Source organism: Siphateles boraxobius, unplaced genomic scaffold (genome assembly GCF_051911475.1).
Source record: "Siphateles boraxobius isolate OS27281-9 unplaced genomic scaffold, OSU_SipBor_1 6, whole genome shotgun sequence".
Lineage (NCBI taxonomy): Eukaryota > Metazoa > Chordata > Actinopteri > Cypriniformes > Leuciscidae > Siphateles > Siphateles boraxobius.
This window is the reverse complement of record NW_027509186.1, coordinates 33832555-33856460: the sequence shown is the minus strand read 5'-3', so window position 1 is coordinate 33856460 and position 23906 is coordinate 33832555. Positions and strand designations below refer to the sequence as shown.

Genomic DNA, 23906 nt, shown 5'->3' with positions numbered 1-23906 from the left:
TGTGTAATATTGATTGTTAACTGAGGAGCGGTTTTGGTGGCCATATGATGCTCATATTTACAGGAGTACTCGCTCGAACGTCCAGTGACAGTCCAACCTCAACCCTTTTCTCACATTTATATAGGCTGCTGTAAAGTGGTATTGTTCTTATGGAAGCTTGTTTCTGCCACTGATTAAAAAAATAAAAATGAAAATGGGATTTTGAGCAATTCATCTACAGAAAAGTGACCAGGGACCCACTAAAATTGCTTAATTTACTTATTTTAAAGATATTTATGGCAGTTTACTATATGCTTTAAGGATATTCAATCTTGTCATCTTCACATGAATTTGTAATAGTGATAATTTAGACATAGCATATATCTTATGTTCAGAAGGGGTGCACTCATTTATGGTACAGTTAGCTTGTCATTATCTGAAATTAACCACTTTCTAGGTTGTAATGATTGTTTGTAGTTTTTAAAGTCCCCATGAAATCAAAATTGACCCTATTTACTTTGTTGGCGCGTATTACTAGTCTTGTGGTGAACAATTAATCTGTGCTAGTTAATACACAGAATTTTTTTTTTTTCAGTGGTTATCTTTAATCAAAATCTGAAAAGTTACTTCCGGTCTGGAATGGCATTCCTTTTTCTGATGACGTCAGTTTGACGGCTTGTGTTGAAAACGCTTTACCACTCCCCTCAAACCGTTAGTCTGCTATGAGCAGGGATGGAGAGGAGGAGCGTGAAGTAAAACCCTGCCCTCTGTTCAATATTCCGCTTCACTTAGAAATACGAAGTCGTTTGCAACTTCCGGTTCACGAGGACTTTAAGAAATGTAGACACTTGACACGTTAGCTTTGAGCATGGCTCATCCAATCAGGATTTGGAGTAGAAATAATTTGTTTTATAATGAAAGCTAACCACACTGATGTTCCCATTCAACACTTCTCTTTTCAGAATACCTACATAAGACAAACCAAGACATGTCATCTGACCTGGACCAATCGTTTACTTTTGGAAAGAATTAGTTGAAATTTCATAGATTTCAAATACTGTACACAAATACGATTGGATATACCAGCTGCTGTCATTGGTGTTGAAATGTTAACAGAGTTTGATTCATGACTCTTCACAAGCCAAACATCTGGTGTGTGCCTGACGTGTCTCACTTCCAGTCAAACTGTTAACATAAATCCCCATTTGACTTTGGACTCATCTTTCCTTTCTTCTGTGGAACAGTGAAAAAACGATGTAAAAACACAATCAAAAAAAGACAAACAAGAAAGATGCAATTTTGAAAATGAAATCTGCTATGAAGAAAATGATTAAGAATATGAAACCGATTCTCAAGAACATTTGGCACATTTTCATACATTTCAGCATCGGGATCAGTGGTTTTCACATCCTTATTCAGAAAAACACTGCTACTTGTGCTGAATAGATTCAATAAAAATAATAATGTAATATAACAATAATACAAAATCATAACATGAAACTATTATTACAATCTAAAGGCTTTGGCAATGTGGGAAATTTGGCCATTTAGAGCTAGAAACATGACATTATAAATAAAGAATTCGGGTCAACAAGTGAAAGTGATCCAATTCGCATAATGCAAATTCCTGGTCTATTTGTTAATGATTCACTTGAATTGTGTAATGTTTCCTTCCTCTTTATTCCCACCCTAATCTGACATGATTTTTTATACTTTGAAGGATGGTTACAGTTGTATTGGAATTACACTCCTGGGCTGCAATTCCCAGAATCATCATGAACAGGGCCGTCACTAGCGAACAGTGGTGATGTTTCTAGGGGCCCCCGGCCTTAGAGGGGCCCTGCGATTTCTACCGAGGGTGACCCACAACAAAAACACACACACTGGGATTTTATCCAAGGGGGAACCCGTCTTGCAAATATCCTGCCTTGATGGCAGATGCTGTTTACACTAATTCCGCCCACCATTATATGATTGAAATAAATTACAAACGAAATCCGGTGTGGATAGTAAGGCGGTTTGCGTTGGCTTTTGACCAGAGTTCGAATCCACCTTTTACCAAACTTCTTTTCTCCTTTCCCAAACTTCTTTTCCCATCACATATCAGATCAAGTGCTCTGTGAAGTGCGGCAAAGGTTTCTATTTACAGCATGTTTTTGCAGCATTTAGCTTTGTATCCAATCACAGACATATCTGTTGAATGTGTGCCAATCAGATGTTTCATTTAGTCAGAATCCATTCAAAACGCCGGAACTTTTGTTTAGCCTGAGTGCTAGCTTAACTGATTATAACATGAGTTCGTTGGCTAGAGTTTTATAATTGTGTATAATTTTGTTCTTGAGGTTGTAAGGTTACTAAGGGACTATAATGCCAAATGCAGTGTGATTTAATACAACAGCTTTCAAGCTAGCTGTAAATGTGAACACATCTTTCACAAAGATCAATAAATCACTGATCCATAATAAAACTGCAATTATCACATGCTTTGATTAGTATTCCAAATAGCACACTTCCTATAATATGTCTCTCATTAAGTAGCCTATAATCGGATTTGTTTTTCTGCTGCCAAGACTCACTCGGCTTTGGCTGAATCTTTCAGGTGTAAGGACATGAACATTACTGCATTTAAAATGTGTAGCATTGTCAAGTTACATAGTCTTATACATCTTAGCTTAATTTCCATTAACTAATTCATTGGTAGTTTATTATAATGACCCCCGAGCTGCTTCTTCAAACTAATGAGCCTTAACGACAGGCCGTCGTAACCTTTCCATTCATTACTTCATTGCTTCACATGCCCACATCTGTCTCAGTTTATACGCCCACTAAAGCATTGCAGGATTTCAATAGCCAGGACCAATAGCACAGAGCAAACATACATTTACTCTCATAAACACACAATGCCAAAATGCATTACATATACGTTTATCAGTAGGGTTTACGTTGAAGTCGGCATGATATCAAAAGTGACACAATTATCGTCTCAATGCATGTTACTGGTGTTTTTGTGAACAATTCTTCTGTGCATATACTTAATTAACAATTAATCTGTGCATATACAGTACGTAATTAATCACTATGGGATAATTTGGTCTTCCTGTGATATGACTCACTTTACATCTTATAGATGTAGTCACATTAGTGAAATTTCATCAAAATGGTCCACTGTCATTGATCTTTGTCAATAATGAAGCACTGGTCCCACAGAAGTCACTTTCTAATCAAACAGCTTTCAATCTGTGTGACCAACTGAAACCTGGTGTGGAAATCTTTTGCCCTCACACCTTATGGCGTTTGTGAAGCCATGCCACAGTTAAGCCAATTCTGCTATTCAACTCCCTTTTTCCAATAAAATCAAGGCAACACAAGTTTCTTTATTGTTCGATAAGCCATTTAACTTAAAATATGACACAATATGGTAGTGTTGGTCATAGCATCAGTTTCATATCAACTTTAAATGACCTTAAATATGTATTGCACAAAGTAGTTTAAACAACTGGATGAAGGTAATAAAATTGAATAATAATCAATCAATCAATAATCAATAAAAAGTAGTTTGAACTTTATGATAACATTATGCTTTCTTCCTATATCCATTTTGTTCTCATCTATTATTATTATTATTTTTTTTCATAAAAAAATCATATCTTCAATATCTTTGCCTTGCTATTTGAAAAAATTCAGGCCAATAATGTAAGATCAGGTTCGGTTTTATTTGGACGTTTCAGTATTTTTCAGTATTATTCTTGTGATATGAAAACGAAGAAGTGCTTGTATTAGAGGTCATGTATCATTTCTTTATCAACCTCAAAAATGTGCACCAATCTATGTTTTTTAAAATATAAAATGTTATACTGATTATCCCATTAACAGCCTGAAGAAACAGACAAAGACAATGTTTGTTCGGACAGGGTGTTGTGTTCTTTAATAAGTGTCCATTGTTTCTAGCTTAAATCAACACTGCATGAACAAACAATGTGCGCGAAACAGTATCGACTGTACAACACTATGCAAAGAAACATAAATACACAAAATATCACATCACGACAGAGCATCAGATTCACATCACGCATGCAGACACTGCACGCTTTTAGCTAACATGGTAGGGACGCGAATTTACACAGGCACTATACACACTCTACAAAGAGTTTTAGTAGATTTAGCTTCCTTATCCTCCAGAACATTATACAGACTGTCAGAGGGTCATTCTCAGGGAAAATGTGATCCTGTGACAAGATACTGAATGTATTCACATCATTTGTTAGGTTTAGTCTGTAATTCAAACATGTTTATAATTAAACAATTCTATTTTGAAGTGTTTAATGTTTAATTTAAATGTTCCCATTCAAAACCATTAGTTTTTATAGAAGAAAAAAAATAAGATTTTTTTAAATGTCATGCCTCACTACGAACTGTAGTTTTGCTAAATGATTTGTATTTTCTGAGAATAATTTCTGATTTGACTTTCTTCCGGCACAAGTTCAACCCTGTTACACTGCAATTTATCCCTTTAAAAACAAACAAACAAGTGATTAGAATTTTTCAACTGTTCCTGGATAAAAAGATTACTCTTGGCATAAAGCGTTGCAAATAATGTGGTTTTGTACAGTGATATTTGCTAGCTAAGCTAAGGCTATTATTACACATTTTAACTCTGAAACATTGTCAGTGTAACAGGGCTGAAACAGAATAATAATCATGGGTTATTATTTTTTCCCTCAGTGTAATGTATGATTTATTTAAAGCCGCAACGAGACTGAGGGATATTACCAGAATATAGCATAGTCATTTTTTGAGATTATAAAAAAATGACACTTGCTGTAACAGGGTTGAAATAAAATAGCACTTTAGGGTAAGGCTAAGGGCTAGTAATTATAAATAGCTATAAGTTATCCCACTTAAATTGGCCCCAATGTCTATGGGGTTACAACCTGATGGCCTTGAGGTGGGAAAGTATCGCAGTAACCTCTTCAAATGAAATATTTCCCGACAGTGACCTTGTAAAGCATATAATGAGACTGCTGTAGACTAATATCAAGTCTTTAGCTGCAGATAACTTCAAACACAGTCTATAAATGCTTCTTTACAATGACCAATATGTATGGTAAAAGCAAATGTATATTTTAAAGACGCATATCCATGTTTTTTAATAAAACATTAAAGGTGATATTAGTAGCTTCAAGAGTGGGTATGAAAGCAGACACGCATTGTGTAATGAAAGTTTAGACTTTCTACATCAGCTGAATTGTAAACATACTATATGGTCAAATGTATTTACACTACACAGAAGCCTTTCCTCTAGCACATCGTCTGGTTAGTACAAGGAGTTAAAGCGAAGAGATAAAATCTCTTCCATGTAAAATTGATTTTACCCAAACCAGATCGCTTGGTTTCAGTTTTGGCAGCTGGGTAGTCCCAATCTTATTGGTCCAAACTCCTGTACCACACAGCTTTTCATTAAACACCAGATATCGTCTGATTGTTGCTGGAAACTGTCATATCTCACCTGGATAGAACGCAGCTCAAATGCCTTTTATTTTTTATTATTTACAATAAGTTATTATAGTTAAATTAAACTATCCGTTCTTATGTACAGCCATGAAAATGAAATGTAATTTTTCATTTTTCACAAAAATGCACATTTCTACAACACATCAATCCCTAAAAAGCTATTTAGGTATTATAACTTTAACTATTATGAGTTCTTACCAAATGGTCTTCTCACAACTGAAATTGTTAACCTGTTATGTTACACTTCCTGGTTAGGGTTTTGACATTTTTAAAAATGTACATCTCTAAACCATGGGCTAATGAGCTCATCTGAATAAAAATAAATTAATTATAGTTAATAAACTGTTTAATAACTTCTGTGGAAATAGTTTTGTGACTTTAGTTCATGTGATTGCTTTAAGTGCTCTCCTCAGATTCTGAAAACAGACCAAGCGAATGAAACTGTACAAACTGTAGGACTGTACAAAGTGCATTAATAATTAATGAGACAAACTCTTTTTAGTTTATGATTGGTTGTCTGCTGCTAAACAACTTCCTGTAACAGTCTAGTCACACTGTACATCTTTAACACTGCAATTTCCGTGTGTCGATTTTAAAAGGTTGAAAGGTTAAATGTTCAATGGTTGGTGATAATAGACAGTCTGTCTACATGTGTGTGGTTTGTGGTTATTTGTCACATTTACATTCTTTTAATTTGTCTACATCTTTGTCACCTGGTTGTTCACACATATTCTCTCGTCCACATGCACGGAAGAGCCTGTTTAGCGATGGCCATCAGTTCACATATTTACAAAATATTTCCTCTCCATCACCATGAAACGTCATACATTTTGAAAGGTCCTCTGCTGTCGATGCTTTTATATTTGGTTCTAGAACCACTTGACACATTCAGTCAGACTTTCCAGGCCCCCACGTCTCATGGTCATGATATATCTCAGTCATATGCAGTGTGGTTCACTGAGGGAGGCTGCAGTAGATCTGGCTCCTGATGCTGGAGCTTTGTTTGACGTTTCCAGCCTCCAGGGGGAAGGACAGAGAGCTTTGAGCTGTGGTCTTCACCGCATCTCTGGGGAAGCAGCACTGCAAGAATTCTCGGATGTGGTTAAAGACCGCCTTACGGAAGATGATAAAGATCCAGGGATCCAAGATGGGGTTAAATGCAGAAAAGCGGAAAGCCATTAGATTCTGCTGATCATTCCCAACCGGGCTAATTGCGTTCACAAAGCCACAGATCTGAGTAGAGGAGAGAGAGAGAGAGAGAGAGAGAGAGAGATTAGAACAGAGGGAGATAAACAAAACACTCGCAAGACCTCCTTTCTAGGGTTGCCAACAGTCACATATTAAACAGGGACATAATTGCATCTAGTGTATATCCAATCGTGCCTTGCACCCGAACAGCTGAGAACACCGTAGCATTTAATTGAAACCCCAATTTCACAAATGTCAAAGATTAAAATGACAGATCAGAATGGAAAACAAATTGTGAATGTTGGACTGGATGAAATGTAAAATGAGTGCAGTCAAATCTGTTAGGAATCAAATGGCTTTTAAATGTGCCATAAGCAATGTCACAAGACAATTCATGACAATATACTGTATATATTGACTTGATTTACAGTCAAAATTCTCTAGTATTATAATTCGCCTATAGGTGAAAGCCAAATTGATGTGTGCATAATGGTGTTTGACACATACGTTTTAAAATTCAACAAATTCGTCCCAAAAATCTTAAATGCATTTTTGCATTTCATCTTTATAGCCAGCAGACACACACTGTGACTGTACCATGTTATTTTTGTGTGGTCAATCGTCACCTGTCACCAGTAATTTCTAACCATTTCAAATGGTATATCTGTGATATGGAGAAATGGAGGGTCCCTTATTTTCCCCGGCTGAACTTGGCAAAAGTCTCAGACTATTGTAGTCTACAAATATTTTGTATTTAAAAAATAAAACAAATCACACAATAACAGCACTCTGTGTATAATAAAAAACACATGATTTCAGGGAGATGCTGACAACAAGACAAAGCAAAGATTTTTTGTAGCAGACTGGAACTGTCAAAAGGACATGATTTTAAGACAAAACAAGTTTTCACTGAAACCTCGAGGAGAAGCACAACATCCCTGCAGAAATTTCTTGTTATTATCAGTTCCACATTTCCTGCAATAAATATTGAATCTGACAATCTGTAGATGAGAGGAAACACAGTAGATGCGGAGCATCCCATTCACTGTTCTCAAGAGCTTCGATTCCCACAATCTTCCCCCAGATATCAATTTAATTGCTTCGTAGGATGTGAAAAAAAGAAAAACGTCAGTCAGATGCTAAATGGCGATCGTTTAACTTTTGGCACAGAACTTGTTTTTTTACATCCAACGCTTGTGAAAGTGACCCATTTCCTCGAATTCCTCGTGTTTTTCATAAAAAAAGGAAATCAGGGCGTGTTTCGGATTCCTGACATCTCGTTCCTTAATCAAATTTACATATAATTTCACATCTAACTCTTCTAATAAATACAACTTCGCTGCAAGCACAACGGAAATAGAAAAGAGAGTTACTGTTAATTCAGATTACCCTAGACTAAATGGACCCCCCCCCCCCCCCACATACATATTTATTAAGAAAACATCAAGATTTTAATTCATATAGCTTGAACAACATCTTCTGAAACCAATCCTGAAAGTTTGATTGATATCTTTATCTTTTTTAAACAGTATTAATCATACTATATTACACTGTTAACTGTATTACTATATATTAAAATATTGGGTAACACTTTACAATAAGGTTTCACACTTTAGTTAACATGAACTAAGAGTGAACAATATTTCTACAGCATTTATTAATCTTAGTTTGTTAATTTCAGCATTTACTAATACGTTATTAAAAAACAAAAGTTGTATTTCTCAACATTAGTTAATGCACTGTGAATTAACATGAACAAACGATAACATGAATGACTGTATTTGTATTAACAAAGATTAATAAATACTGTAACAAATGTATTGCTCATTGTTAGTTCAAGTCAGTGACATTAATGTTAACAAATGAGACCTTATTGTAACTCGATTACTTCAATATTAAATTAAAAATCTGTTGATTTATGGAAAATAAAAGTGTTTATTAGTCTAGTATTGGTGCTTTATTCACCTTGTGTATAATTTATTCCTAATTTAAATGACTGTCTGCCCCTTACGATTGACATTTGTCCAGTGAATGTCGTTCATTAGAACGGCTGCATCTGAGGCAGTCGACCATCACATCACATTTTCATCAGCATAAAGGTTATAAAGATTATCGAAGCTTTGTGGGCGCTCCTTTTGTTCTTTTTTTGTTGTTGTCATTTGGCAAAAATCTCACATTATAATGAAGCGCTACGCACAGGCTATTTTTGCTGTTACGACGACAAATGCAAGACGCTCTTCACTGCTCCTCAAATACATAAAATATGACCTTTTATATATTAAGTGTTTCTTAAGTAAAGAAAACTAAGTTATTCAAATAAACCTTTCATTATTATGGGTATTAACCTTTCGTTATTATGGGTAATAGCTTTAGTGCCTGGTTACAAATCGGATATCACTTTATTATATAAGTCGTTTGAATTATGTTATAACGGCCATTAATGTCTTTTAACTGATGTTTCATATATAACCAAGGCTATATATTGTGAAATTAAACATTTCTCGTTCTTAGTGTTTTTTTAGTTAGCTTAAAGTAGCATAGCATAGTTTCAGCTATCCGAAATGATTAGAGATAATGTTTTTTCACCATCTACGATATTTTTCGATAAAAAACGTTGATAACAAATATGATACAAGCATAATTCTGTTTAAGAATTTATTAAGACATGACATGCTTCTTGTAATTACAAAATATATATTATGCCTTATTGCTTATGCTTAAAAATTAACAATGTCGCAAAACATACCTAAAAATTCAATTTCTTTGACTTTAACTATAACTATAGAAATAATCAGGATAAAAATAAAACATTATTAGATGAATTAAAGTTTGATTGATTACATTAAGATTTGCGAGAAAAGCTTTAGATCAGGCATACTACTGGGGTCCCGGGACTTCACCACACCGGCCCTAACCATCAATGTCAGGAAAATCATGTTTAGACCATCTAAATGATAGTGGCCTTCTGAACACATGTGAAAAAGTTGACCTATTTCTTTTCTTCCCAAAGATTGTTTTTAAGATGATAAAATCTTGGCAATTAATTTTATTTCCCCATATTTAGCTTTAGTGCTGATGAAAAAAAACAAGATTAGAGACAAAAAGTATCAGCTAATATTTATGGTCCTTCCTCTAAGTGCTACAACATCTTGCTTCAGGGCTTCATTATATTCAGCCAGATCTCCTAAAGGTGCCAGCATTTGTCTGTGTGAATGACTACTGGATGCTAATTTGCACTTATCGGATAAGCGCTTCAGGAAACACCTGTGACTACTCATACATGCTTAACCCTGAGGTAAGACCTTTAATGATCCAGAGTTAAGGCCCCTTTTAACTCAGGGCTATGCAAAGCTTCACACTTATAAATTTAAAAAGGGGATGACATTTAACTAGAAATGCACTTATATATATATATATATATATATATATATGCTGACATTGTATATATAGGGCAATAGAAATCGTTTCTAACAATATAAATCTATCACTTTTTATTAATTTAACACATCCTTGATAAATAAAAGTATTAATTTCTATATTAATTTGTATATTGTTGCATAATATTTATATTTTAAATAAATGCTGTTCTTTTTTTAACCTTTTATTCATCAAAAAATACTGAAAAAATTATCACTGGTTATAAAAAAATATTAAGCAGGAAAATGGTTTCCAACATTGATAATAAATCGGCATATTAGAATGATTTCTAAAGAGTCATGTGTCACTGAAGACTGGAGTAATGATGCTGAAAATTCAGCATTGCATCACAAAAATATATTATATTTTAATGTATATTCAAATGGAAAAACTTTATTTTAAATTGTAATATTTCCCAATAGTATTGTTTTTTCTTTATTTATTTTTGATCAAATAAATGCAGGCTTCTTTTAAAAAACATTAAAAATAGAAATATTTCTTAACTTTTTAACGGTACTATATATATATATATATATATATATATATATATATATACATAAAATTGTGAATTCTTAATCTTTAAACATTGTTATTGTTGTTAATAATTTATTAACATTGCAATGTAATATAATAATGTTTATTAATGATTATTATAATTTTTTTTATATTTATTTTATATTTTTTCCCCCAGCCATAACATGAAAATAATCATCGTCTTGTATCCGTATCGGCTATAATTTTAATATCAGTGCATCCCTTTTAAAATGACACTATAAAATTTCGAGTGTCAAAAGCCCTAAACTCTTTACAAACGTCATATCTTGCACGAAACAAGAATGAGAACAAGACCTGCATAGTTTCTATAAGTGTGGCAAGAACTGCTACTGTGTTTACAGGAAATCTTCGTCACGTTCCGCAGCTGCAGCGCTGTGATGATGTCATCGTTTATATTCCATCATCACAGACACCTTGAGACTCAACCCTGCTAAAGTACAAAGTGTCCTGGATGCTGAAGGAGCCAAAAATCAACTGCAAAAAATGATTTGTGCCGTGATAGATCATCACATTGGCTGCTGCCTGTGGCCTTTCGTCCACCGATTATGGTATAAAACATTAGTAAGCCATGAGTGATGCTAATGACCCTGTCACTGATGTGTAAAACAATTCACAGTAGGTTTTCACATCCTCGAGCACATAAATTGCCACCCAATACCGCCATTTCTGGATGTCATCACTCGTCAGTGATCACTCGTTGTCAAAACACCTCTGCAAACACACCCCATAGCATTCCCCTACATGTCCCTAAGACCTCATATGGTCCTCCAGCACTGTTGGGCCACAAATCACGCAATGACTGATGTCACAATCTTAAAATTATGAATTCCCCCACCGTACTAAAGGTGTGACAATTAGCAGACCCCCGACATAGACACATCTTGCCCTACAGGCCTTGATTCTTTGATGGAAAGTTAAAAAAAATCAAAATCTTGTCATGAAACTCTAGATGGCTCAGACTGTCCCTGACTCAATTTGCTAGCTATCACATCATTCTCTATAGGGCACAGCTGATTGGCTCCTGCTGTATCAGTAGCCAATGAGCTCGCTGCTCAACTTTCAAATATCAAATACTTGGTCAGCATTTGCTGTAGCAGTTTGCAGCGTGCTTTCAGAAACCCTCCACCTTCCCCAGCTCCACCTGTATAGATCTGCTACTGGTAATTCAAGTAGCCTATGCTTTATTGTAGAGCAGCAGCATCTTACTTGCTGTCGTGTGTGTATTGGCAGTAGCAAGTCCCATATTCGCTCTGCCCCGCAAAAGAAAAACCAACAACATCAGCAGTGTTGCAGTTTGCGACAGAACAGCATTTATTTGAAATAAAAATGTTTTGTATTGTAACATTATAATCTGCTATACAACTTGTGCTCCATGGAAGAAAGAAAGTCATACATATGACATCGGATTGAGTAAATGATAACAGAATTTCCATATTTAGTTGAACTATTAATATGTAACCCTGAGCACAAAGATCACTTACATGAGAGAATCAAATAAGAAGAAATAAAGCCCTCTCTCAGACCCATGAGGTTAAAAGCTGCAACGTTTTACTCCTCTACAGTGTTTTGTTACCATATTTATTTATTTATTTATCCGCTACTTGAGTTTCAGGTATTTGGTGTGCAAATTTAGAAAGGGCAGAATGTGGCGACATCAGATCTGTTTATCAGTGCGTAAAACAATGGTGAAGTGCACAGACTGTTAAGGAAATCACTTCCCGTAAGCAGTGTACTGAAAAGAGCAACTAGTAAAACTGTTTTTGTGAGTACCACGTTCATATATTTAAATGAATCATATTGTTTCACTGAGACAACCCAAAAACTCCCACAAGAGGTCAAGTATGAACTACTTTAAACATCTATATGGCTTGTACTTAATTTACTATCTCTTCTTTTGAGGTGGCAGCATTTTCACAAGTGCAATGCAAATGAGCTGTCCTAAAAGTGTGGGCATTGTTAGACATATCTTGACCAATTAACTATGAAACTAATATTTGAAAAAGTGACTGGAAATGAACATGCATCTTTTACGAGATAACCACACAATGAATGATCTCCAAAAAACAAATGATCTGGAGCCAATAAACAAACCTCAACCATGAAAGTGGTTGCCATTACTCATTAGCATGTACCTGAACACCAGTTTCAGTTTGTTTCTTTGTTCTTGAGTCTTGATAGGACTTTAAATGAAGACCATTTCATGCAATGTAACTGAGTAGACAGCTGCAAGAGTTCACACTTTAAAAGACATCAGTGGTTTTGACAGGACAACAACTACAAAGATAAGAAGAAACCAGAAAAGAAAGAAAAAACAGGTCATTATGGGAGCTCATTTTTGCCACAGAGTAAAAAATAACTAAAAAAGGTGAAGTTTAAACTGTGTCACACTGTGAGGTATATAGTTGTAGCTGTAAGATATAAACTAACAATTCTGAAAAAAAAAAAACATAACTACAGGAAATAAAGTTGAAATTACAAGAAATAAGTCCTTTTGCAAGATATTGTCACACTGCAATATTTAAAGAAACACAAGACATATAGGCCTGATTTCACACACAGGAAAATGTTTTTATAGAAAAAAACATTACTGGTGTGCATCTTGAGGCAAAATAATAGCATTGATATGTTTTAATATATATGTTAGTGGAAGTTGCTTTCAGTTAAAACAGCTCAAACATGCATTTTAGTCTGGAACTAAAAACTGGAAATTTGCAAGTTAGCATGCTTATTGGCATTACTAAAGATAACCCCAAGATGCTTGAATTCCTCTTCACATACTATAGAAACACAGCACTCTCCATCACCCCTTCCATAGTCATCCATCATCGCACCCAGGTTTTTCCATCACTCGCTTCAGATATCATAATTTTCCTTCATTGTCTTCTTCAACTGCCTGCTGGCATTTGTGTACTTTCCCCTGTAATCTCAAGACTCATTACAAACGTGTCAGTAGCTGACCTCACCACACAATACAAAATGCCAGTATGCTTTCAAAAAATATAGAGTGATGGACATAATGTAATATATACTTTCATCCTGAGGCACTACAGTAGTGCTTATTTAGGGGCTATCAATATTGAACACACATGTTGAGGGATTTAAATTATGTCATAAACAGTTTTCATATTGGGATCCATATTATAAAGATTATAATATCCCAAGGGGATCATCACATTTGGGGGTGCAGGGGATTCAAAAATATTCAGATTTTTTTATGTACTTTTTATTAAATCATTTTACAATTATTGTTAATCCCAACAATATAGGTGATCCACTACAGTCTATCCAGTGACTGCACATGTTTAGCTTTAGTATTACTATTCTATTCTAGGAAAGCCTCAGGCATAATGAAACAGCGTGCGGCAGTGCCTGCCTGGTAAAAGTCAATATAACTTAAACCACATGTTTCTGTCGAAGTGTCAACACCTTTACATACTGCCTGGAAGTGCACCAAGCTGCACCACGTACACACACACACACACACACACACACACACACGCACACACACACACACACACACACACACACACATATAACTTCTCATAGCTCATTAGACTTTACTCGGGTTCGATATAAGATGACATCCAACCCACTGTGTGCATCTCACAGTTCCCTAAATAGCAGCATGTCGGTAACACATCAAGCTTTTCTATAAGATAATTAGATTGTGTTTCACTATAAAAGTAATTAAATGAGTTGAAAGACGTTTACTGCAGAGTTGAGTGAGGATTCTATACCATCACAAATGAAGGTGGATGAATGGTCACGTACAAATCAAACTCAGCAACTGCCATTGGCAAAACAGGAACTCGTATCCTCCCTGGTCTGTTTGACCACTTAAAACTAAAGAAAAAAATAGAAGAAAGAGATGACCATTCATTTTAACAACCATCCCTGTCACGACACACACCAGAGAGACAGTAGTTCCAAGTGCAGTGAGATATTTATTGGGTAATCCGTGAAACGTAATCCAGTCCAGGCAAGGGTCAAATACCATACAAACAACGAACACAAGGAACAGGCAGGAACAACACAAGAAGTGTGAAACATTAACAACGACTCCGTACACATACTAACACAGACAGGGAATATATACACATATCTAACAAGACTAACACAGAACAGCTGGGAACAATGATTACGGGGAACAGCTGAGTGCAATGAACTGATGAGTGACAGTGACAGACAGAATGCTGGGAATTGAAGTCAAATGTGAAGGACACCGTGAAAACGAGGCACTTTAGTGATAAACAAGGGAACACAATCAGACACTGTGACAATCCCTGACTCTGACTCCTTGTGTAATTGTTCTTCCTTCTCTTTTGTTTCTTCTATTTTTTTCTACCAAGCCTTTCCTGCCACCATAACACAAGAGGAATATATTTCTATTTTTGTGTGCCTGTTTTGCTATTATTTTTGTGCATTGACTTCATTCACTGGCTGAACAGCCAATCAGAGTTCTCTCTCTCACCGACGGTCTACATGAGGAATCGGCTAAAAAAAAACTGACGCCGTCCGACTGAAGCCAACGGTGCGGGACACACCGGAAAAACCACGTCGGCCTACCCTCAAAAATGGCCAGACGTTGCCCGATGGCCGATCGTCAGCTTGGTGTGTCTGGCTTTACACAATTAGACAAAGTGACAGTCGACAAATATATTAAAAAAAAAGATCAAAAGATCAAACTGTATGTGCTCATTTGTAAATCTCTTTATCTTCATCAATCAGTCTTCATGAGATCGGTGTGAAATGTTAGAAAAAAGAGACTGGAAACGAACATGCATCTTTTACGAGAAAACCACACAATGAATGATCTCCAAAAAAAAATTATTACCTGGAGCCAATAAACAAACCTTCCTCAACCATGAAAGTGGTTGCCACTACTCATTAGCATGTACCTGAACACAAATTTGAAATTTCCAGTTTGTTTCTTTGTTCTTGACTCTTGAGAGGACTTTAAATGAAGACCATTTCATGCAATGTAACTGAGACAGCTGCAAGAGTTCACACATATTTAAAAGACATCAGTGGTTTTGACAGGACAACTACTACAAAGATAAGAAGAAACCAGAAAAAAAAAACTGGTCATTATGGGAGCTCATTTTTACCACACAGTAAAAAACAAATAAAAAAAGTGAAATTTAAAATACAGTCACAATGAGAGATATAAAATTGTAGCTGTAATATATAAACTCACAATTCTGAAAAAATAAATAAAAATAACACCAGGAAATAAAGTCGCAATTACAAGAAATAAGTCCTATTGCAAGATATTGTCACACTGTAATATTTAAAGGAACACTAAGACTATATTGTCATGGTGTGGTGCAGGCAGAAGAAGACAAGGGAGAATAAAAAGTTCCAATACAAACTTTTACTAACAATATAATGCAAACAGGTAAAGACAGGTAGAAGGTTCACACACATTTGTCATTAACATGTGATCACTGTGATCCGATCAAGCAGATCGGATCATTAGCCAATCAGGATCAGGACATGGCACGTTTACATTTGTTCACATTAAGTAGCCTCTGTATCTGGATAACCAATCGGATTTCTGTTTCCTGCTTAATGTTTAAATTAGATCTGTGGCTGGACACATACAAAACATACGACAAACAAAAATAACTGGGTTGATCATGTTAAACAAGTCACATCATCGATCATCTGGGTTTAAGGTTATAGCCTGCAATGACTATATCAGGGATATTGATAAACATGCTGAAACAAAAACATTCAACATTTAAAACATTAAAAAATTCCGATTCCGATTATTCCTGTCAAAGCAGCGTGCAGCTCTTCATTAAGATTCCATGGCTGACTGTGATTGTGCAACATTATGTGAACAAGGCGATCGCCTGTAGGCTACAATTAAAATGAAAAATGACACACATAGTATCATGTAATACAATGTTTATTGTAAGGTTCAAATAAGTTTAATTTCTTGTCTAAACTGCGTCTGGCCATTATTTTCTGACAGCCACGTGGGGAGACTGGGCGGGGATTTATATGACATCCACCTGTGAATGCAGACACGATGGCTGGATTGCCTTTCATTACACTGAGATCCGATCACAATGCGTCCTCGACTACATACGAACCTGGACACGCTGATCGGATAACATTCCGATCAGAAGCCCGTTTACACTTGTCTTTTCAGTGTGTATGTGGACAACATCCGGATACAGGGCGCATGTTAATGCCAAGTGTAAACGCAGCCTTAGTAGGACGTAGATCGGACAAGGAACAAGGCAACACACAGGGCTTAAATACATATGGAAACAGATTAGGGAAACGAGACACAGCTGACAAGACTAACGAGGTAACAGGTGAGACAGATGAACTAATGAGGGATGCCATGGAAACAAATAAGTGGCGGGAAAGCAGAACAAAGGAAGACATGTGACTAATGAACATACAAACAAACACTGAGACGTGACACATATAGGCCCAGTTTCACAGACAGGGTTTAGACTAAGCCAGGATTAGGCTTAGTTCAATTGGGAAATTTAAGTAAAAATGCACCAGTATTATTTATTTTCTCATATTTATATCATGATATATCTAAGCAATATCACATGAGTAATGAGTGCAATATCACACGAGTGCTTTTTTTGTTATATTGATTTAATACAACAATAAATAAGAAGTAACAATAAATAAGAAGTTAAAATTGAGACATATTTTACACACAATATTTTCTGTTTTTGCTGAATTTTTCCAACAAAAATATTACCTATAAAGCCAGAGCAGAACTGGGGCCTGTACCATAATGGTAGTTGAACAAACTCAGGGTTACAGGATTAGCCTAGAGCAACCAATCCAACCAGGCTTTGTTGGTACCATGATGCTGATCATCAACTTTCTCTGTCAACTCAGGCTTTGATCCTGAGTTTAGGAGTTTAAGTGTGACATCAGTAGCGAACAGTCAATCACACGTTGAGAAAGAGTGAAACTGAGATTAATTTCTCGCGAGAGAAGCAGCGCAACTCACTTATTAAATAAAAGTATTAAAATAGTACGAATTTAAACAAATTTACACAGCAAGAAGACAACAGCTGTCTATGAAAGAGGACAACTAAAAGAAAAGGTCTCTCTACTGTATATCAGTGCAAGTAAAAGTTGTGAAGTTATTTTATACAGCTGATAAAGGTATAGAGAGAATTGAACATTTAAGCTCACATGTAGTCATTTTATAGCTTCAACTATTGATGCTAAAGCGTATTTATATTACCTTTATATATTTATTCATTTAAACTGCGTAATAATAATTTATGAACTAAAATTGTACATGTGTGATTGATAAAGGGTATAATAATTACATAAATATTATCTAAATCATACAAATTTATTATTCTAAATAAACATCACTAAAAACCAGACGATTTTGTCTTTAAAAATCATTTGCTGTGTAGTGACCTTTAATTTGGAGTAGAAACAGGTGGACTGACTTTATCGCATCAGACATGTGTCACTTTGCTCACAGCTGATTGGTCCAAGTTCAGTTTGCAACCTCTTACCCAGAACATAACCTGCCCCGGACCAGGTTAGCCGTGGAGCGTAAGTTAAAATGGCGATGAACACTGCTAAAAGCCAAACCACTTTCATGGTCCCTAAAACCCAGGGTTGACGTAAACTAAACTGAAACATAGCTGGCTAGCCACATAATGGCTTCACCGGCTTCATGGTATAGGCCCCTGTTGTGCATCTCCAAGCAATACACAGCAGTGTTTCATTACTGAATGAATCTGCATATTAGCCAATTCATAAAGAGAGCCAATAGGTGTGTTCGACTTGAAGCGGTGCTGCGCAGACCAATTGGTGTATGACTTTATCTTTTAGGAGAAATGTCTCAGCCAAATCTGCGATTAATTAAATTGATTAACTGGCACATTATGTAATTAACTATATTACAAATTTTAATTGCTTGACAGCCCTAATTGTAGGATATGAAAGTCACAAATTAAGACAGTGAGATAAAAATCGATATATAAAGTCGTGATTATGAGAAATAAAGTCAAAATTACAAGAAATAGTCATACTACTAGATATAGTCACACTTAGGGATGGGACGATTACCGGTTTCACTATAAACCACGATAAAATGTACTGGCGGTTAGTAATATCGTTTAAAATTCAATTATCATTAAAACGTGTTTGATTATCGCGATTTTAATAACTCACTATAAATCCTGTCCAGCCAGCAACAGTCTGACGCAGGCGCGCAATGTTGGGTTTTTTTTATTCGAGAAGGAATGGCGGAAGGCAGTGACCGTGTTCGGGAGATTTTTCAGCCTTTTAAGAGGACCAAATCTGAGGTGTGGTCATATTTTGGCATTTACAAAAATCCTGAGGGGGACTTAATCGAGGATGGTCACCCTGTATGCAGAACATGCACAAAAAGTCGCAGTGATGGGGTAAACACTTAAAATCTGCCGAGTCGTCCTGTGTGACCATCATCCACTGTTGTAGCGAACGCGAGGCAAGTTAACTTTAACCTCAATACCAAAACTACGTCTGGGAAATAATTGGGCACACAATGTTGTTTTGAGTTGAAATATTTTATCTCACTCACTTTAAATAAACTTGAAGCTTCCGCGAAGAAAAGTTCGCAGCAAGTGGCTTTGAGCCAAAGACGAACGAACAAGTTCAAACAAGACTATTAACAATTTATGATTAAGAGTGACATTTAAGAGATAATAATGTATATTCATTGTACACTTATAGCACCGATTTTTTTAACCACATAATTACGGGGACATAGAGATTAATGTCTGTTAAATCCATTTTGTACAGCGTACATAACTCGTCCAGACAAGATGATCACAACAATATTATCAAATTCTGTAAAGAATAAATCAACTCTGATTTCATTTTTAATACAATCAAAAACGGAGACGCAAGATGACAAGTTGTATTTGAATTAAATGAGAGAGCGTGTCCGTTGTGATGAATGGATGTGCGCTGTTATGTTGCTATTGACGATGGTCATTATAAGGAAAGAAATGCCACAGAATAGAATCTTACTTTAAAAAGTGCATAGAGCTGCTTTTTTTTATTTGTTGGTCGTTGATTTTAAAATATAAAACTGTTTTCAGTGTGAGCATCAGTTCTTTTTTAACACTTTCATCTTGTTTTAACAAAACCGTGATAATATTGATAATCACGATAATTTCGGGTCACTATAATCGTGATATGAAATTTTCATACGGTCCCATCCCTAGTCACACTGTGAGATATAAAGCCACATTGTGAGATATAAAGCCACATTGTAAGAAATGAAAGACATAAATTAAGACATAATTGTAAGATATAGTCGCAATTACCTAATTTTTCTCCGAAGCGGAAATAGGCTTCCGTAGTTTGTGACCTTCTGACATGTTTTAAGGAATGTAAAAATATAACAGCTTCTTATCTTGATGCAAAACAAATTGTTATATGCTATATGACTGTTATGATCACTGTAATATCTGACAAATGTGTGCAAGAGCAGACGTTGATTTTCTGACACGCTAAACTTAAAGTTCAGGCAGGAAATGACTTAAGCAGTTTTACCCACATAATTCACTTCAGTAAAGGAAAGAAGGCAAGTGCTGAGGTTTAATGCGACCTAAATTCTCAGCCGACAAATGAGAGAAGTCAGTCTTTCTCACCACACAGGCTCAAACGTCTGCTGGAGAAACCTTACCCTGTGTGATAGCATCAAAACATATCAGCATATCAGGACAAGATGACTCGCCAGCTGCAAAATCAGAATCAGAATCAGAAAGAGCTTTATTGCCAAGTGTGCTTGCACACACAAGGAATTTGTTTTGGTACTGAGGCTTCCAGTGGACTATATAAATACAACATGAAACATAATACTACAAATTATAAGAATAAAAAAAAATAAAAATATAAATATATGAGAATAAAACTATCACAGTTTGGTTTAGTCAGAATAGACATTTTCAGATTTACAGATTATGAACCTATTTACAGTGTTTTGAATATTATAAATAAATCTACATATAAGTATCACCTGAGTTGTAGGATATTGCACTAAACAGTGGGAGTATTGCACTTACAGGCATATGCCTTGGGAGGAGTGTTAACTGTTCAGGAGGGAAATGGCCTGTGGGAAGAAACTGTTCCTGTGCCGAGATGTTCTTGTGGCCAGTGATCTGAGTCTCCGTTTTGACGGTAACAGTTCGAACAGGTGGTGTCCAGGGTGAGTGGAGTCTGTGATGATTTTACCTGCTCTCTTCCTCACTCTGGAAGAGTACAGGTCCTGGAGGTTTGGCAGGGGGGCACCAATGATCCTCTCCGCAGTCCGGACTGTCCGTTGTAGTCTCCTGATGTCTGATTTGGTAGCTGAACCAAACCAGACAGTGATGGAAGCGCACAAGACAGACTCAATGACGGCTGAGTAGAACTGAATCAGCAGATCCTGTGGCAGGTTGAACTTCCTCAGCTGGCGAAGGAAGTACAGTCTCTGCTGGGCCTTTTTCACAGTGGAGTCAATGTGATTGTCCCACTTCAGGTCCTGAGAGATGATAGTGCCCAGGAACCTGAATGACTCCACTGCTTCCACAGTGCTGTTCATGATGGTGAGTGGGGGGAGTGCTGGGCTGTTCCTCCTGAAGTCCACGATCATCTCCACTGTTTTGAGCGTGTTCAGCTCAAGGTTGTTATAACTGCACCAGGCAGCCAGCTGTTCAACCTCCAGTCTGTAAGCAGACTCGTCACCGTTTTGGATGAGACCGATGACAGTGGTGTCGTCTGCAAATTTCAGGAGCTTGACAGTGGGGTCTTTAGAAGTGCAGTCATTAGTGTACAGGGAGAAGAGCAGTGGGGAGAGAACGCACCCTTGGGGGGCTCCGGTGCTGATTGTGAGTGTCTTGGATGTGTGTTTCCCCAGTCTCACTCGCTGCTGCCGGTCCGTCAGGAAGCTGGTGATCCACTGACAGATCGAGGATGGTATGGAGAGCTGGGTCAGTTTGGCTGTGAGAAGACCAGGCATGATGGTATTGAAGGCCGAACTGAAGTCCACAAAGAGGATCCTTGCATAAGTCCCTGGTCTGTCGAGATGTTGCAGGATATAATGCAGTCCCATGTTGACTGCATCATCCACAGACCTATTTGCTCTGTAAGCAAACTGAAAGGGATCCAGCAAGGGTCCAGTGAGGTCCCTTGCTGGTAAAAGTAACAAACTTGAGAAAAACAACACAATCATTATGCTGAAAATGTTCTAAATTGAAAATTCAACAAAAACATCTAACAGTCAAGAAAAAGTTCCAGAAAAAGGCCTCAATTTAATAATTGGAAATAATAATTCAGCTGAACAACAGTCGAAATGCATAATTTTCCTGGTATCACTGCGCGATTTTGAAACAATCAGTATTGTATAAAACGCTATATAAATAAAGACTTGACTTGACTCACATGTGTCTCTTCTAGACATTCAGAAGAGATCTCAACAATGTCTCAGACTGTGCTCAGATTTGCCAAAATGTCTGGAATCAAAAGTGTCAAAAATCTCAACATGAACTCAAGCATTTCTTATTTAGGAGAAACGTGTTAAAGGTGCTGTATGTATTTTTTTTGACTGTACTAAAGCATAAAAATACCATAGTACATTTGCAGATGTTTAGGAAACATGCTAAGTTCACATACTTGTTTCTCTGAAAAACAATGCTATACAGCCAGTTATTCTACTTTGAAATGTCCATTCTGTGTCGGAATGCAGGGCTCTCAAGTTTTGAAGACAGGTAAGAGTGACACCCAGCCGACTGTCACGGTGTGTGTATGGCAGGAACCACAAGGAGACGAGGATTTCCAGAAACAATCACTTTTACTTCTAAACAAAACAATAAACAGATGCAGGCAGGGAATACACTCAGGTAACATTAGACAACGACCGACCAAGACTAACTGAACAGAAGGATACTAAATACAGATACAAATCAAACATAGTGAAGGTGAAGACAGGTGACACGGATGAAGATAACGATGAACAGGCTGGTAATTGAGGGAGTGAGTACAAGTGGAAGCAAGAGGGATTCTGGGTAGTGTAGTGAAGACCAAGACAGACAGGTGCAGACGAAGACTGTGACACCGACCTTGTGGGGGGGATGGATAATTTTTTTTCATTGGTTGTTGTGTTAAATCTTACCCAGATACAATAGTGCTATTTTCTGATTGGCTATTGTGTAGCTCGACGAACAACACCAGAGGAGACTGGCTTGATTCCTGCCGGTTCCACAGTGAGAGCGGCGCGCCCAGAGTTTTGGGCGCTGCGGCATATTAAATATATTACAAATAGTTTTTCAGCGTGAGAAATACAATGTGTGGCGGGAGAGCGTGACAAAAGACCGAAATGAGTGACTGTCACGCTCAATGGGTAACACTTGATAGCCCTGGGAATGTCTATTTTTGTTTTGGTCTGTGTGAACCTCTCACTGCCACTTCACCCAATAGTACTTCGACACAATGTATTGTATCCATGGAAGCCAGCGAACGAACTGGGTAAGAGATCGCATATTCTACCAGACCTAAAAAAACTCAGCATCCATTTAAAATGTTCTATGACCAGAGATATATTAAAACAAAGATTAATCAACACATCAACTTACAGTGTAAGGATTGCCGCTTTCCATTGTCAATTGCGCTCGTTCCTGTTACGTGTACTCATGGTGCATTCTATTATTTATCCGTGTCGGACTTCCGACTAGGTAGACAGATGTTGCCTAGCAACACGCACCAACACGCCCCCTTTCCTCGGATTTCCCAGCTCGGACGTCGGACAACCGCGAGGACACCGAGCAAGAATTCCGATACGGAATCCAAGATGGCTGCGCCCTGTGTGACTTGTATGAATTGTTTTCGGACCGCTTTGGTTGTTTAAATGACGATTTTAATCACTCGTATTACTGCAATAGCTTACTGCGTCCGTATCACTACCTGTGTGTATGGGAGTCGGTCTTGTTGTGAGAGCAATATTGAATGAAGCCTCGTTTCAAACGGGTGTTACTAACGTGGCTATTGTTGCTAACAGAAGATAAACTAAAACATGAAATAAAGTGAACATTTTATAAGTTCAAATGGCTGCGTTTTGATAAGCGCCTGGTACTCGGCCAGTGCTACCATAGCAACAGCTTTCTGGGTGGTGTCCATGTTTTTTTTCCGACTCGGACGCGCAAAACATACCAGAACACTTGAAGTGTGGAAGTGGCGTCATATCCGAGGGCCAAGTCGGTTCGTTGACAATTATAGAA

The 23906-nt window shown here is 36.8% G+C and overlaps 1 protein-coding gene across 1 annotated transcript in view; it reads right to left on the bottom strand.

Moving 5' to 3' along the window:
* Positions 1–3877: 3877 nt before the first annotated feature.
* ptgir (prostaglandin I2 receptor) overlaps positions 3878–23906 on the bottom strand; it is a 40815-nt gene continuing 20786 nt past the window's right edge. The window contains exon 3 of the mRNA XM_077208980.1: positions 3878–6723. Coding sequence (XP_077065095.1) covers positions 6445–6723 — 279 coding nt within the window. The 3' untranslated portion in view covers positions 3878–6444. The remainder of the gene's footprint in view (positions 6724–23906) is intronic.